At 47.8% G+C, this 17,266-nt stretch overlaps 1 protein-coding gene across 4 annotated transcripts in view; it reads right to left on the reverse strand.

Moving 5' to 3' along the window:
• The window catches only part of SPINT1 (serine peptidase inhibitor, Kunitz type 1), a 30,568-nt gene extending 15,964 nt beyond the window's left edge, over positions 1-14,604 (reverse strand). For 2 of the 4 annotated variants that reach the window (XM_073348749.1, XM_073348745.1), the window contains exons 1-2: positions 14,218-14,603; positions 13,568-14,034 (exon numbers count right to left, since the gene is read on the reverse strand). In XM_073348749.1, coding sequence (XP_073204850.1) covers positions 13,568-13,991 — 424 coding nt within the window. In that variant the 5' untranslated portion in view covers positions 13,992-14,034; positions 14,218-14,603. The other 2 variants (XM_073348748.1, XM_073348747.1) reach the window with 2 other exon arrangements.
• Between the last annotated feature and the right edge of the window lie 2,662 nt (positions 14,605-17,266).

A 17,266-nucleotide genomic window follows, 5' to 3' on the forward strand; every position in this document is an offset into this window, starting at 1 on the left:
AGCCATTGGATCTTGCTGTGCCTTTTGCCTCCTAGATTAAATAGCCCTTTGGCGTTAGGCATCTTCTTCCTGAGTAAATACTTCTAAGCCATGATCAACTCACCTCTTGGCCCTCTCTTCAATAAACCAAATAGAATCAATCTCCTTAAGTCTCTCACTGTGAGATGCATTTTCCAGACCACAATTCTTTGTAGCTCTTCTCTGAGCTGCCTCCTATTTCCCCCCTCCCAAAATCCTTTAGAGTGTTGACACAAAAACTGGACAAAGTATTCTAGTAGCTTTGTGAGACCCTACTACTACTCTATATCACCTCCCCACTAAACAATTCTGTTTATACAGCCAAGCATCACATGAACCCTTTAGCCAGAGAATTACAGTGGATACTCAAGTTCTTTCCATGGCCACTGCTTGCCAAACCTCACATCCTGTAATTATGGCTTACATTCTATGTTCCTAGATGTAAGACCTCACATTTGGCTGTATGAAAACATCTGATAGAAAACTGGGTACAAAAGCCATCCAGAGCACTCTGTATAAGTGACACATCCCTGTAATCAAATTTACCACTCCAGTCTTTAGGTCACCTACAATCTTCATCAGCAATAATTTTACATTTTATTCCACAGAATTTTTGATAAAAATAATTCCTAAAAATGTAGAGCTGGAAGGCACCTCAAGAGGTCAGCTAGTGCCATCCCCCTATGCTGAAGCAGGATCAAGTGTACTGTGGGCACCCCATCCGACAGGTGTTTTGAATCCCCATCTTTGGGAGTTTTTTTAAAACAGTTTATGCAAAGCCTCCCTTTGAAGCCTATTCCACTAGTTAACTATCCTTATAGTTAGAATGTTTTTCCTAATATCTAACTTAAATCTCCCTTGCTGCAGAGTAAGCCCATTACTTTTTGTCCTATCTTCAGTGGACACGAAGAACAACTGATCTCCATCCTCTTTATTACAGCCTGTAACATATTTGAAGACTTATCAGGTCCCCCCTCAATCTTCTTTTCTCAAGACTAAACATGCCCAGTTTTTTAACCTTTCCTCATAGATCATGTTTTCTAAACCTTTCATCATTTTTGTTGCTCTCCATTTTTGTTGCTCTCCAATTTGTCCACATGTTTCTGAAAGCGTGACACCCAAAACTGGACACAGTACTCCAGCTGAGCCTCACCAGTGCCAAGTTCAGAAGAACAACTACCTCCCTTGTATTACATAGGACATTCTCATTAATACACCCCAGAATATTAGTCTTTTTCACAACTGCATCATCTTGTTGGCTTATATTCAATTTGTGATTCACTCTAACTTGTAAATCCTTTTCAGCAGTGCTACTACCTACTCAGTTATTCCCCATTTTGTAGCTGTGCATTTGATTTTTCCTTCCTAAGTATACTACATTGTCCTTGTCTTTACTGAATTTCATCTTGCTCATTTCAGACCAATTCTCCAATTTGGCAAGGTCCTTTTGAATTCTAATCCTTGCCTCCAAAGTGCTTGTGAACCCTCCCAGCTTAGTGTCATCCAGAAATTATAGAAGCATATTTTGCCCTCCATTATCCGAGTCATTAAAGAAACTATTGACTAGTACCAGACTCAGGATAGTCCTCGGGTGGACCCCACAAATACACCGTCCTAGTATGACAGTGAACCACTGGTAAGTACCCTTTCAGCACGGTCTTGCAACCAGCTGTAAACCCAGTGCCCCCTTGGGGACGCTTGTGAGTCATGCTAGTTCGCTCAGGCAGGCAGCCGTTGAGGGGTCATGGCGTGCACCTCTCCCACTGCTGCCAGCCCTCTTCTCCTCCTCGCGCTCCTCCTGTGGCTGGACTCAAGCTGCGGCGCATGCCCTGTGGCAAACCACAGTCTGTCACCCCATCGCTGGCGCCAAGGAGTTCGAGGAATGTATCCCTGTCTCCGAGTGCTGGGAATGGGACTGCTAGAGAGGAGGGGAGGAGAACGAGACTGCCCCTCTCAGGGTTCTGTCGCCTGATGGGACTCCTGTGCTGCCTCCACTATAGGGTCCTGAGAAAGAGTATGAAAAAGTGTCTCTGTGTAGGCAAGTGTGTGCATGCATGCACTGTATGTGTGTGTGTGTGTGTGTGTGTGTGTGTGTGTGTGTGTGTAAGAGACTGTCTTTGTGTAGGGAGGGGCATGTATTGCTGTGTGAATGAAATCTGCAGCCAAACTGACTTTTATTCCTTCTGCTGGCTTGCGCACACACAAAAATGACGACATAAAACGTGTGTATTCATTTCATAACAAGTTTTTAAAAAAGAAGGGAACTCTAAAAGAAATGTATTATTTCTTTTAACAAGTGAATGTGGTTGACTAGTAGTTGCAAAGAGCCAATGTATCAGACATGTCTCCCCACCTTTGTCTAGCTACATTATACTCTCTTTTTACCTGTATGTCCAGCACCTACCACCCTGGAGCCTTGATCTTAGTTGGGGCCTGTAGGCACTAAACAACAATTGTAATACTAAATAATGTGGAAGTATATTTGTTAGTGCATGTTAGAGGTGTGGATCTGCATGCAGGTGTGGGAGTCTATTCCTACAGATTTAATTATATAGAGCCCACACCCCCACACACCCCAAACCTGTGCCCTGAGCCCCCTCCTGCACCCCAAGCCCCTCGTCCCCAGCCTCACCAGAGAGCCCTCACCACCCAGCTGGAGCCTGCACCCCCTCCCACATTCCAAACCCCTTGGCCCTAACTCACAGACCCCTCCTGCTCCTCACACACCTCATCCTCAGCCCCACCCCAGAGCCTGTAATCCCAGCTGGAGCCCTCACCCCCCAGCAAACCCAATACCCTGCCCCAACCCAGAGCCCTCTTCTGCATCCTGAACCCCTCATTTCTGGCCTCATTTGGAGCCCACACCCCAAGCCCAGAGCCCATACCCCCTCACACACCCCAACCCCCTGTCCCAGCCCAGAGCCCTCTCCTGAACCCCAAACCCCTTATCCCCGGCCTAACCCCAGAGCCCACACCCCCAGCCGGAGCCCTCACATCCTCCCAAACCCAAACCCCTTGCCCCAGCCTGGTGAAAGTGATTAAGGGTGGGGGAGAGCAAGCGACAGAGGGAGGGGGGATGGAACAAGCAGGGATGGGGCCTCGGGGAAGGGGCGGGGCAGGGGTGTTTGGTTTTGTGGGATTAGAAAGTTGCCAAGCCTAAGGTCAGCAGGAGGTGACATACCTCCAAAATGTTCCTTTTAGGCAGAACGCAACAAAGACTTAGCTTCCTGCCTGGCCATCAGTGTATCCTATGCCTCACTATGTAGGCCTATGTGCATACAGAGCCACAGATAAAAGGAGAAGAAATCTACAGAACTAAACAAACAGTTTATCACTACAGACAAAGGATTGTTCTGGTCTATTGGAGTGCAAAGTGACACACTGGGTCCTTCACCAAGGAGTAGGGTGGCCAACTTTCTAATTTGTGAAAAATGGACACTGAGCGCTGGAACCTCCCTGGCCCATCCTGCCTCTTCCCCTTCCTGCCCTCTCCCTGTTCTGCCTCTCCTCTCCATCGCCCACTGCTCTCTCTGCCTCCCTCCCTCCGCCAGCTGAGCAGGGCTCGAGGGGTGGAGGGGTGACCAGGACAGAACGTTCAAGGGGAGAGCCACGTTCTAGGGTGTGTGACTGGGGCAGGAAGAGCCACAATTGGGGGTGGGGAGGGAGGCGCAACTGGGGCAGGATGGGGGCAGCACTCCAGGGACAAGGCACAAAGGAGGCTGAGAGAGGGGCCTGGGCAGCGAGCTTCAGGATCCCTCCCCCCAGGTGCTGGCCGCCAGTACCTCTCTCCGCTGGAGCCAGGCAGTTCCTGAGAGCTCCTCCAGCTCCCGCAGCAGCTGCTCTTCCCACTCTCGACGGTAGAGCAGAAGCTGACTGCGGACAGTTACTCAGGTAACCGGACTTTTGGTGTCTGGTCAGTAGTACTGACCAGACACTGTCAGGTTCCCCTTTTCAACCAAACTTTCAGGTCAAAAACAAGACACCTAGAAACCTGACCACAGAGGCCAGATGACAGCATGCTTGTCTCACGAAAGAAGGGACATAGCCAGTCTGGCTGTAAAGTGCTGCAAGCATTTTGGGTGAGCAATATTTGGTTTGTTATATTTGATTTCACTGTAAACATATCCAAGTGCTGTGTATCCAGCAGAGCGGTGCTCTGAAGTGGGACTGGTAAACTGGGGTGCACCGTGTCTTTGGAAACAGCAAATCTGTGAATGGTAGGAGGGTCCAGTGGACCAGGGACTGAATGTGCTAATTGCTAACCTGTCAAGTGACAGCAGGGCCTGGGAGACCTAGTGGGGAGTGCTTGTATTGCCTGTGGAGATGGGGCGCTGACCCACAGCAGGCAAAGACAAGGCTTCCTCACGGTAAAGGCAGGTGGTGTCAAGGTGCCACACAAGGCTGCATACCCCTAGGAAGTGTCTCACCCACATTGTAGCAATTTCATCTAGAGCACATTTCCCTAGTTTGCTTATGAGAACATCATGTGGGACTGCATCAAAAGCCTTCCTTAAAAAGAAAATAAAAATTCAAGACATAGCACATCTACTGTATTGTGTCCAGTTCTGGGTGCCACATTTCAGGAAAGATATGGACAAATTGGAGAAAGTCCAGAGGAGAGCAACAAAAATTATTAAAGGTCTAGAAAACATGACCTATGAGGGAACATTGAACAAACCCAGTTTTTTCAGTTTGGAGAAGAGAAGACTGAGAGGGGACATGATAATAGCTTTCAAGTACATAAAAGGGTGTTACAAGGAGGAGGGAGAAAAAATTTTTTTTCTTAACCTCTGAGGATAGGACAAGAAGCAATGGGCTTAAATTGCAGCAAGGGTGGTTTAGATTGAACATTACGAAAAACTTCCTAAACTGTCAGAGTGGTTAAGCACTGGAATAAATTGCCTAGGGAGGCTGTGGAATCTCCATCATTGGGGATTTTTAAGAGCAGGTTGGACAAACACCTGTCAGGGATGGTCTAGATAATACTTAGTCCTGCCATGAGTGCAGGGGACTGGACTAGATGACTCTCGAGGTCCCTTCCAGTCCCTTCCTGCACACAGCAATTAAAGCTACTGAATAAGAGGCATGTCACTGTCAGCCCTCCCATGTACACCGCATTAATGGCACACACTTATTTTGAAGACTATTTCCCACCACCTCCCCCTGTCAACATAAAGGTCTGGTTGACACCATGACACACCTATCAGTAACTATTAGGATGAGACCAGTCCGACTGGACTATATCCATGGCAACAGGCTATGAACTTTCAACACGTCAAGGTTTTTTCAGCTGACATTTCTACATGTCTCCACAATTAATGAGAGCCTTAAATGATCTCCGGAAAAGCATGTGCTGGTACTTATAAAACAGACAGGTTAAAGGCACTCAGTGTAGTGCCCAGACACCCAGAGTGTGACACTCAGGCCAGGTACTGAACTCCCACCATATGAACAGAAGCCCTAAACACTGTGGCAATGCTGTGGGGCCATTTCACAGGCTGAGGCGGGCAGGGGGCTGCACGAGGAGATCTCCCCTTGGAAGGAGAGGCACATTAGCATGGCAAAGGCACTGCAGGGAGATCTGCCACTCTGTGGATCAAAGGCCTGAGTAGGGACAGACAAAAGGCTCCAGCTGCTATTTGATGAGTTGTCAGAGTTTGGTTTGTTGGCAGGGCAGGGAAGAGGAAGGATTCATTTTACCTGCACAGCCATTTGGGCTTTGCATTTGCCAGGGACAGCATGGCTTCCAAGAAATCTAATGAAGGCCATTCACATGCCAAATATTTCACTGCAGATCAGTTTAGCACTTACATCCAGCTCCCCCAGGATTCTGGGTAAAGCAGCAGCACTTTCTCCTCTTTGAGTCACCCTGACTAACAGGTCAGTTCAGTTCTAGATTCCATCTCTATGACTCAGCCAGTCCCCTCCATCACCATCTCGTCATCCCCATTTAAAAAAAAAAAAAAAAGGCCAATCACTTGCACACAAGCAAAGTCTCTAACAAGGAGAGAAGGAGTTTTACCAGACATTCAGGGTCTGGTTTTCAGAGTGCTGAGAATCCTCTTCTTTCCTCCATAGACCTCAGCTGGACTTGTGACTACTCAACACCTTCAGAAAAAAAAAACAAACGGGTTTTTTTATTTAGAGAGAACCCTTACTGTCAGCCCAGCTCATTCAAGTAGGAACTGACTAACTGACACTTGCGCAAGCTGTAACATTCTTCACCTGCAGCTGGATGAAATTCTCTCTTACCTCTAGAATTTGTGTTTGCTTTGAAATCATTTTCCAGCTAATCTTTACAACCAAATGCTCCCTGGACAGGGACAATCATCAGCAACAGGAAGTGTCTTTTGGAAGGTAATTTTCCTATGTGAACCCATCAGCAAACAGAACTCCACAAAGTTAAGAGAATTTGTTACTTACACCTTCGAAAAGTCTCCATTAAAAAGGAAAACTGCTGGAATTTTTAGTGCTTTTGAGTATAGAAAGTTTCAGAAAAATGTACATAAACAAGTAATAAAAGCTGTTGTTAACTTTCATGATTTTATCATGAGTCTCATGATACCTGATGTTTTTCCAAAAGGCCCAGCCCCCTGGAGTCATGCAGTTATGTGAGAATCTCAGCTTTCATTAAAATAATATTAAAAAGTTTCTAGCCTTATAATTTCAGAGAAAAGCTTGAGGGGGGAAAAAAGGCAAAAAAAGCAAAAGGAAAATAAAAATGACTCAAAATCTTTTGATTTTTTTTAATCTCATGCTTTTTAAGCCAATCTCATGATTTCTGAAAGTGAGAGACTGGCAATACTGAGATTATAAAGCAGTATTTAGAAAGATACCGGAAAACGATTTAAAATCTGCACTGATCAGAATTAGGAAGTTTTCCCTCTAGAAATCTTAAGAGTCAAATGCTACCCAAACAAACATGCTGAAAAAACTGATTAGCAAGGTAGTTTTATACACATAACCAGACAGAGACCGACAATGAAGTTGTGTACCACTGCTAAACAAACACTCCCCATACAAAGTACACTGCTCTTTCATCACTTCCCCAAGGAAGGTATTCAGAAGCAAATAATTTCCTGAGAGTGTTTCTCTCTTCACAAAAAGAAAAGGAGGACTTGTGGCACCTTAGAGACTAACCAATTTATTAGAGCATAAGCTTTCGTGAGCTACAGCTCACTTCTTCAGATGCATATCGTGGAAACTGCAGCAGGCTTTATATATACACAGAGAATATGAAACAATATTGTTTCATATTCTCTGTGTATATATAAAGCCTGCTGCAGTTTCCACGATATGCATCTGAAGAAGTGAGCTGTAGCTCACGAAAGCTTATGCTCTAATAAATTGGTTAGTCTCTAAGGTGCCACAAGTCCTCCTTTTCTTTTTGCGAATACAGACTAACACGGCTGTTACTCTGAAATCTCTCTTCACAGTAACAAGCCAATGTCATGAATGGGAACATTGTGGTTGCCAGGTAGAAGGGAGTTGAATTTCATTAAGGAAAAAAAAATGCTTCTGAAGGAGGTGGGGGAATACAAATAAAAATGCGTGGGCGAGACGGGAAAATGCAATATTTCCTTGTTTGGAAGCAATCTCTCAGGAATACCTCCTACAGGCCGCAAAAAGAAAAGGAGTACTTGTGGCAGTACTTAGAGACGAACAAATTTATTTGAGCATAAGCTTTCGTGAGCTACAGAGGTATTACAAAAAGTACATAATTTAACAGAGAATAATCCCCACTACAGAAGCATTATAAAAGTTGGTTTAAAAGTTCTGAAGAAAGATTCTCATTCTGTAATAACGTATTAAGGATTTTTCCATAAGGGTTTTTAAAAGGGTGCTCACTGCAGTTCAAGCCCAATCTCATTATAACCATGGGGGCAACCCAACAGGACTCCCAGTGCTTCCACCTTGTTCACTCCAACTGAAGTAAGTAAAAAGAAAACTGAATGCATCTGATGAAGTGAGCTGTAGCTCACGAAAGCTTATGCTCAAATAAATTGGTTAGTCTCTAAGGTGCCACAAGTACTCCTTTTCTTTTTGCGAATACAGACTAACACGGCTGTTACTCTGAATCCAACGGAAGTGTTTCTCAAGGGTCACTGCTTTATTAAAGCAGCTTGCCACACCGCTCAGGGTTTGTGAGAGGCAAACATTATTTCCTTGAAGCATAGAGGGAATTCCCAGGGGAAGGTTCTTCTGCTGATCTTTGTTTTTGCTGGTTTCATTAATTTGGGATCAATTTGGCACCAAGTTTTACCCTCAGGCAGATACATGCTCACTGCTCCCAGCATGGTCAATCAATAGTGACCAAGCAAGTGTGTGTAGAGGTCAAGCATCTGTGTACTGCACCTTTAATTATAGAGCAACCGCCCCACCTGATGCAGGGGCTCTTTCAGCTGAAAAAAAAAACAAACAAAAAATGCCTTAGGCAACAGGCTTAATGAGCAGTCTGGCTTGTAGAAGCCAGCAGACTCCATTACGGGAGCATGATGTATCTCATATCGGGTTATTCACTAAAGGCAGGAGAGAAGGCTCTGTTCGATAGGCATAGCTGTGCTACATTTATTACAAAATGGAAGCTAGTCCAGAGCATTTGGGCTGGGTATCAGCTCAGAGAAGTAGCCTACAGTTTGGCTACATAGCTGAACCTTGAATCTGCAAATCTGGGTTGGAAATTTGGTGAGAACATGCATTTCCAGAGTCCTGCAGGTTAACTGTCATGAGACACAAACTGGAGGCAAATCAAGTGTAACCAAGTATTTCACAATATTAACAAAAGATTCAGTTCTAGAAATGGGTCAAGGTTCAGGGAAGTTATTTTCCACTCCCAAACTGGTTTGCCTAAATCCAGAATAAACCTCTGTAGTCTTAAACTTTGCACGCTATTATTGCTAGTAAAAATCACAGTGAGCCCTGCCTTGAGAGCCAGAGAGAAGCCTTAGAACAAAGTCTGTGCTTGAAATGGCAGAGGAACACATGATGTGCCTTCAAGGATAATAATATGACCAGAGACTCAGGAGAGCAGTTAGCCTGTGTGTCGGAGGGAGCAGATGATGATTGTTGCCTTAATAGGGGACCCAGTTAAATCAGAGCATCCCCCTAGCACAGTGAACACACTCTTAGAGGAGACCCCAAAGTTATATTTTAGACTCAGTGTTCCCCACTCTTGCAATTTTATCCTGAGTTTCAGGAGTTGGGGATTTTTTCTAAAAGCCCCCGCTGCTGGAATCACAAGATGGCAGGAGAAATGCAGCTTTCATTTTGAAAAGTTTTAGCCTTCATTATTGCAGGGGGGAAAAAATATGACTAGAAAAGCACAACCCAAGTGTTTAGTAAAGGCTCAGAATCCAGAAGCCAGAGAGAACCCCAAATATATTTTTCAAATCTCATGATTTTTACATCAGTCTCCTGATTTTATTAGGGCCTAACTCATAATTTTTAATGCTTGGGGGTTGGCAATAGTGCGTAGGCCAGAGGTGGGCAAACTACGGCCCGCGGGACTGTCCTGCCCGGCCCCTGAGATCCCGGCCGGGGAGGCTAGCCCCTGGCCCCTCCCCTGCTGTTCCCTCTCCCCAGCAGCCTCAGCTGGCAGGGCTGCGAGCTCCTGCTGGGCGGCGCGGCTGCCAGTCCTGCGGCTCTGAGCAGCATGGTAAGGGCACGGGGCAGTTGGATAAGGGGCAGGAGGTCCTGTGGGGCAGTCAGGAGACAGGGGGGCGGTTGGATGGAGTGGAGGTTCAGGGAGGGGGGGGCGTGGTCAGGGGATGGGGGTGTGGATAGGGGTCAGAGCAGTCAGGGGACAAGGATCGGGGGGGGGGGGGTTGGATAGGGGGTGGAGTCCGGGGGGGGCGGTTGGGGCGGGGGGTCCTGGGAGGGGGCAGTCAGGGGACAAGGAGGAGGGGGGGTTGGACAGGTTGGGAGTTCTGAGGGGGGCAGTCAGGGGGCAGGAAGTGGGAGGGGGCAGATGGGGGGAGGGGCCAGGCTGTTTGGGGAAGCACAGCCTTCCCCACCCAGCCCTCCATACAGATTTGGAACCCCAATGTGGCCCTTGGGCCAAAAAGTTTGCCAACCCCTAGTTTAGTCTCAAATAGTGCTGCATCCTGGAGCTCTAGCATAACAACTGTAGTACAGCTTGTGAAGACTGTATGGTCTGTCTAGTCTCTACTGCAAGACTAACCCACGGAATGTCAGTATTATTTAGGATTGCCAACTTTCTAATAGCACAAAACTGAACAGCCCCACCCCTTCTCTGAGGCCCCACCCCACTCACTCCATTCCCCCTCTCCCCGCTGCTGGCTCTCCCAAATCCTCACTCAGTTTCATTGGGCTGGGACAGGGGGTTGGGGTGTGGGATGGGATGTGGTGAGGGCTCTGGCTGGGGGGTGCAGGAGGGTGCTCTGGGCTGGTGCCGAGGGGTTCGGAGTGCAGGAGCAGACTCAGGGCTGGGGCAGGGGGTGTGGGCTCTGAGGTGGGGATGAGGGGTTTGGGGTGCAGGAGGGGGCTCAGGGCTGGGGCAGGGGGTTGGATGCGGGAGGGGGTGCAGGCTCTGGGAGGGAGTTAAGGTGCGGGAGGGGGCTCAGGGCTGGGGCAGGGGAGTCAAGGTGAGGGAGGGAGTGCAGGCTCTGGAAGGGAGTTAGGGTGCAGGACAGGGTTCCAACCTGGGGCAGGGGATTGGGATGCAGGAGGGAGATCGGAGCGCAGTCTCCAGCCGGGCAGCACTTACCTCCGCAGCTCCCGGTCAGCGGCACAGCTGGGCTAAGGCAGGCTCTCTGCCTGCCCTGGCTCTGTGCAGCTCCCGAAAGCAGCTGGCATGTCCCTGCGGCCCCCAGGTGGAGGGGCCAGGGTGCTCTGCGCACTGCCCGTTCCCACAAGCGCCAGCCAATGGGAGCTGCATAGCCAGCCCTGAGGGGTGGGGGGATGCAGTGCGCAGAGCTTCCCTGATCACCCCTGCACCTAGGAGCCGGACATGCCATATGCTGCCGGGAGCTGCACAGAGCCAGGGCAGGCAGGCAGCCTCCCTTGGCCCTGCTGTGCCACCGACCAGACTTTTAACAGCCCAAAGCCAGCAGGGTGCATTTTCGACCAGGGGTCCTGTCGAAAACCTGGCCACCCTAATATTATATAAGTAGTAATACTATGATAGCTCCTTGAAAAGGTCTTAAAAGGAAACATTACTAATTCCCTTTTCAGCACCAGCTAGGTGCAGCCATTGACTAGAGGCAATCTGCTGTCCTGGAAATACACCCTTGCAATCTTGCTCCTCTCGCCCATGCAGTGGAAGTGATGCACTCACCTCTCCTGCTAAAACAAGACCTTTATTCTATGCTGAATTCCGCTTCTGATGACCTAGTTATGTCATCATACGGTGTAGTATTTTTTGGCTCTGAACCAAAAGTTCTAGAATGTCTAAACAATCCTACTGTAAACTAGGCACCATCTAATATAGTTTGATTGGTCATCCTTTAATTTTTCACCCTTCTTCTCAGGCTTGGAATGTTTGTCAGTAATTATCCTGTGTCTCTTCTCAGCAACCCTTCTGTTTCACCTAAGTTAAACTGCAAAGATTTTGCTGCCAGTTAAAACTTGTTTAAGAGTAGGAAAACATGCTTTCCGCCCAAGAGTGTCATCAGCATTGTAGTTTAACAAAGTTGTCTCACTAGGATGCTGAGAAAATAGGGACTGCAAACTTCCTGGTTTCTGTGCTATGGTTATGTTGTCACAAGTACTGTACAAGTAGGAAATTAAGACAGGGGGATGTTGGATGGAATGAAGTCTTTCCAGCATCCACATGGTGTAAAATCCAGCATGAGAGAGGAGCTGAACGCCCTATTAAGCAGCTTTTGGGTGGCATTCCCAACAGAACCCTTCATCGTTTTTCTCCCCTCTCATAAGTTTCTTTAGTACTTCCTGTGGCACTGGAGAGATCCCAGAATGCATTGTTCTGTGATTTCTGAACTACCATCGAGGGAGGCTTCTGGCATTGCTTATTTTGGGATAAATGTGTTGAACCAACAAGACTTAAGCGCAGAGGGAAAAGGGAAGAACATAACATTTACAAGTTAGTTAAGATTAATATCTATGCCCCACACCTTGGTTTGTAGGATATTGGTTACAGAGTAACAGGTTTAACTCATCTTTGTTTTTGAGAAGGAAGGACCTCAGCCTACAATCAAGGCATAGGAGAGATCAAGCAGAGATGAACAACAGACATATTACAATGAGAGGAGATACACATCCTAGCAGCGGTGTGAGAGAAGCGGTGATAGGTAGTAACATTCAAGACTCAGCATGGGAGGATTACTAGGAGTTGTTTGGGTAGCTACACCCTCTTGAATTCCCTCCTCTGTGTTGTCTTCTACAGATAGCAGAACTAATCAATTCCACTTTTCCCTGCTCTTGAACTTATGTTTCCAGCACACATGGGGTCTTTTTGGTATTCTTGCAACTTCCAATAGAAATCATGGCATCAGAGACCTCTCAACTCACCTAGGAGAGCCTATGACTACCTGCCCATACACCTGCCACACTGGTGTCCTTAGAAGCTGGTACTCTTAATAGAGCCACCCCCTCCAACCCACAGCTGTTTTGGGAGGGGAGAAAAGGAAGATCAGCATATTCAAATAACCTCAGAACAGCCTCTTGTAACCTACCAACTTGTTGGGTCCAAACCCCATAGATTTAAAAAGCCAGTACATGACCAGAGATCTGATCCAACTATGAAACAGGCTCCAGTACTGTAAGACATTTGGGGGGGTGAGGAGGAGAAAAAGGAGGTGCCAGACCCATAGCTATATATCTTAATACTTTGCATGTCTATAGTACCTTTCAGCAGAAGACTTCAAAATGCTTTACAAGAGGTTAATTACAGGTGATTTTACTTTATGAAAGTGCTTCCCATCCAGTGCCCTATACAGAGATGCAACCTTTATAAAATTTTCACTTAAACAGTTAGGATCCAAAAATCCAAATAAAAGACTCCCTGAAATCCATTCAAAAAACTCAACCCATCCAAATACTAATTCACTCCTGCCCACCAAAAGCCTAGCAAAACAGAAAGGCCTTGCCACCGAAGCAGATCCAGACTTTACCACTCCAAGAGGGGAAATAGTTTCCATACCGGAGAACCCCCTCACTGCCTCCAGCCCCTTCACAATTCAGCTATTAGTGAACCACGGCTAAAAACATTACAATATTTAGATTTAATGTGCTTTCAAGTTTCTATTCTAAATTCCTTGTGGGAAGGACCACATCTTACTCTATTTTTGTACCACATCAAGACCATGTTTGGCACTCAGTGAGCCCCTTCAGAGAAGTACTGTATTACCCCATCTCTCCTCCCTGGGTAAACTGAGGCACAGAGTTTAAGGCATCTGATTGACGTTGTGGAGTGAACCAGCGGCAGAGCCTTAACTCTCAGACCCTTACTCCGACTATTTGACAATGCAGCCACCCCGTTTACAATGGAAGGAGGAGAGAAGGCCCCAGACAGATTTAAATGAACACACCCAACAGCAAATTCAATCACACGCTCGTTGTGTCTGCTCACCACCAGATCCTTGCTCCCGCACGTCCACGTAGGCATCGTACACTTCCCTCCTGACGTAGTTGAGGAAGCCCACCTTCCTGGCAAACTTGCAGACGAAAGCTTGCTCGTAGAGGCAGTCCAGGAGGAAGCAGGCTTGGATGCGGTCTTCCTCCCCGGGTGGGTCCTGCTGCACCAGGGCCAGGTTGCAAGCAGGCTCCTTACAGCAGGCCCGCACGCAGTCCTTGCTCCGATGAACCCGGGGGGAGGACAGGAAGGTGGCCCCGTTCTTCACCGAGGCATCACTGTCCAGCACGAACTCAGGCATCCCTGCAGTGAAATGGGCCAGGCAGGTTTCGCCAAAGGACGCTCCCTCCTGCCCCAGAACGGCAGCCGTCAGCAGCTGGATCAGGAGGCCAGCCTGGAGCAGGGCTCTGCCGCTGGCCATCTTAACGCGGGTCTTTTCTCTCCGTCTCCAAGCTCTGCTCTTCCTGGGTGGCGCGGGAGGAGAGGAGGTGAGAGAAGACAAGTTAAAAGGCTGGCAAAGTAACCGTTTCTCTGTCTGGCTCTTTAGGACACACGCGGAGGAGAGGGGTCATATTGCAGCCCTCAGTTTTCCGCTCCTTGTGGCCCCATTTAACTTATTAACGAAGCATCATTAATATAAAACCGACCTTCCCAAGCGCCACGGCCCCGGATGTTCTGCTCCGACAGTAGGTTCTAGGTGGAGGTGTGACGCCTCCGGATTCTTCTTTGTTGAATACAGCCCAGTCCTCTGCCTGCTTAGCAGCCGAGGTGAGGCCTCCAGCCCAGGTTCCTACAGCTTTGTCTGACTTTCGCCTCTCCCTACGGCATGGGTCCCGCTTCCCTTTCCCCCCTCTAGTAGCTACTCCGTGTGCCTGTTCTCTGTTTTTCTCTTCACCACCACCACCACCTGTAGAGTTTCAGGTGAAACTGACTCAGAGCCTAGCAGCGTAGGGTGTTTCCCTTTCCTCTGAGCACATCCACCTTTAACCCCTTCTCTGCCTGCACCTTAGGTGTGTCCTTCAGGAGCAGACAGGCAGGAAAAGACAAAGGAGGAGATCCGGGTGCAGGAAGTGAAACCCAACTCCCTGAGAGGGGGGGGGGAAATCAAGTCACTCCCCTCTATACCTGACTAACTAGACAAGAGGGAGGAGAAGGGGAGAGAAGAGGCTGCTAAGGGTCTTTCACCTCTTCAAAGGAGGAGGGATCTGCTGAGCAAAAAGCAACAGACCGCACACTCCAACTGAGAGACCTGCATGGTGGGCAGACTTCCAAGCAGCCTGCACTGCTCTCCTCATGATTCCTACAGGGGTAGACCACCTTGAGATGGGGAAGAAGGCAGTAGTGCTGCCGTTCTGTTTCCCTCCCCAGGGACAAAGATTATCATTTGCCACTTGCTGTAAAGCACTTGTGTGTGTGTGTGGGTGTGTTATTTCCATGCGTGCTTGAAGTCTCTATTAGATTGTAAACTCAACTGTCTTTATGGTGTTGTACAGCAGTGGTTCTCACCCTTTCCAGACTACTGTACCCCTTTCAAGAGTCTGATTTGTCTTGCATAACCCCAAGTTTCGCCTCAGTTAAAAACTACTTGCTTACAAAATCAGACATAAAAATACAAAAGTGTCACAGCACATTACTGAAAAATTGCTTACTCTCTCAATTTTACCATATACTTCTAAAATAAATCATTGGACTATAAATATTGTACTTACATTTCAGTTTATAGTATATAGACCAATATAAACAGGTTGTTGTCTGTATAAAATTTTAGTTTGTACTGACTTTGCTAGTGCTTTTTATGTAGCCTGTTGTAAAACTAGGCAACTATCTAGATGAGTTGAGGTATCCCCTGGAAGACCTCTGTATTCCCAGGGGTATGTGTGTACTCCTGGTTGAGAACCACTATTGTACAGCATCAGCAATTAGCCATTAGAATATTATTATTAATAATAATTATTGTTATTTTGGTCAGTTTGTATTTTATAAGCAAAATATTGACTAGTTTCCCTCCCAAAAGCTCTCCCCACCAGGTGTACTTCAATGGAGTTAAAAGGTGTGCATCAGTTCTTTTCCCCAAATGTCTCTAATAGCTTTCAGGTGTTGTCAGGTACAGTATAGTTCAGTCTTAGAAACATCCGTGGTGTCTGTTTCCTCTTTACGCAAATGTGCTGGAACCTTCGGGGAGTGAGAACTGCATACTGCAGCTTGACAGATATAATTTGATATATTTTCTGTACTTCTGCTTGTGTTTGTGCATCCAGGCTTAATTCTTCTTCCTATGGCAGGGGTGTGCAAACTTTTTGTCCCAAGGACCACATCGGGGTTGCAAAACTTTGTGGAGGGCCGGGTAGGGAAGGCTGTGCTTCCCCAAACAGCCTGGCCCCCAACCCCTCCCACTTCCCACCCCCGACTACCCCCTTAGAACCACTGACCCATCCAATCCCCACCTTGTCCCCTGCCCTCCTGAGACCCCCCCAACCCTAACCTCTCCCCCGGGACCCCACCCCCTATCCAACCCTCCCTGTCCCCTGACTGCCCTGCCCCCGACAGCCCCCCGGGACTCCCACGCTTATCCAACCCACCCCCGTCCCCTGACCGCCCACCCAGAACATCCGCCCCATCCAACCACCCCTGTCCCCTGACTACCCCCAGGGACCCCCTGCCCCTTATCCAAACCCCTGGTCCCCTTATCATGCCGCTCAGAGCAGTATGTCTGGTAGCCGCACCGCTTGGCTGGAGCCAGACATGCTGCTGCGCTGCCCTGCAGGAGCTCACAGCCCTGCTGCCCAGAGTGCTGGCGATGAAGTGGCGTATCTGCGAGGGAGGGGAGACAGCAGGGGAGGGGCTGGGGGCTAGCCTCCCGGGCTGGGAGCTCAAGGGCCAGACAGGACAGTCCCACGGACCGGATGTGGCCCTCAGTTCCACAGTTTGCCCACGTCTGTCCTACAGGCTGGTAACTGGAGTCTCTGTACAGTGTATTACAGGCTGGGCACCATCGCATCCTGTAGAACGTGCCTAAAACCCTTCACCTGCTGTTAGTCCTCTGCCCTTATCCCTATGTTGTTCATAAGAGCATAAGTATGGCCATACTGGGTCAGACCAATGGGCCACCGAGCTCAGTATCCTATCTTCTGACAGTGGCTAAATCTAGATGGTTCAGAGGGAATGAACAGAACAGGGCAGCTATCAAGCGATCCATCCCCTGTCATCCAGTCCCTGCTTCTGGCAGTTGTAGGTTTAGGGACACCCAGTGCTTGGGGTTGCGTCCCTGACCATCTTGGCTAACAGCCACTGATAGACTTATCCTGTGTGAAGTTATCTAATTCTTTTTTGAACCCAGTTATATTTTTGGCCTTCACAACATTCATTCTCTGGCATGAGTTACACAGGTTGACTGTGTTGTGTGAAGAAGTACTTTCTTCTATTTGTTTTAATGCTGTTGCCTATTAATTTCATTGGGTGACCCTTGGTTCTTGTATTATGTAAAGGGTAAATAACACTTCCCTATTCATTTTTTCCACATCATTCATGGTTTTATAGACCTCGATCATATCGCCCCTTAGTCATCTCTTTTCTAAACTAAACAGTCCAAGTCTTTTTAATCTCTCCTCAAGCTGTTCCATACCCCTCATCATTTTCCCCCCAACTGTACTTTTTCCAATTCTAATACATCTTTTTTTGAGATGAAGTGACCAAAAC

This window comes from Lepidochelys kempii, chromosome 6, assembly GCF_965140265.1.
Source record: "Lepidochelys kempii isolate rLepKem1 chromosome 6, rLepKem1.hap2, whole genome shotgun sequence".
In the NCBI taxonomy this organism is placed as follows: Eukaryota; Metazoa; Chordata; order Testudines; family Cheloniidae; genus Lepidochelys; species Lepidochelys kempii.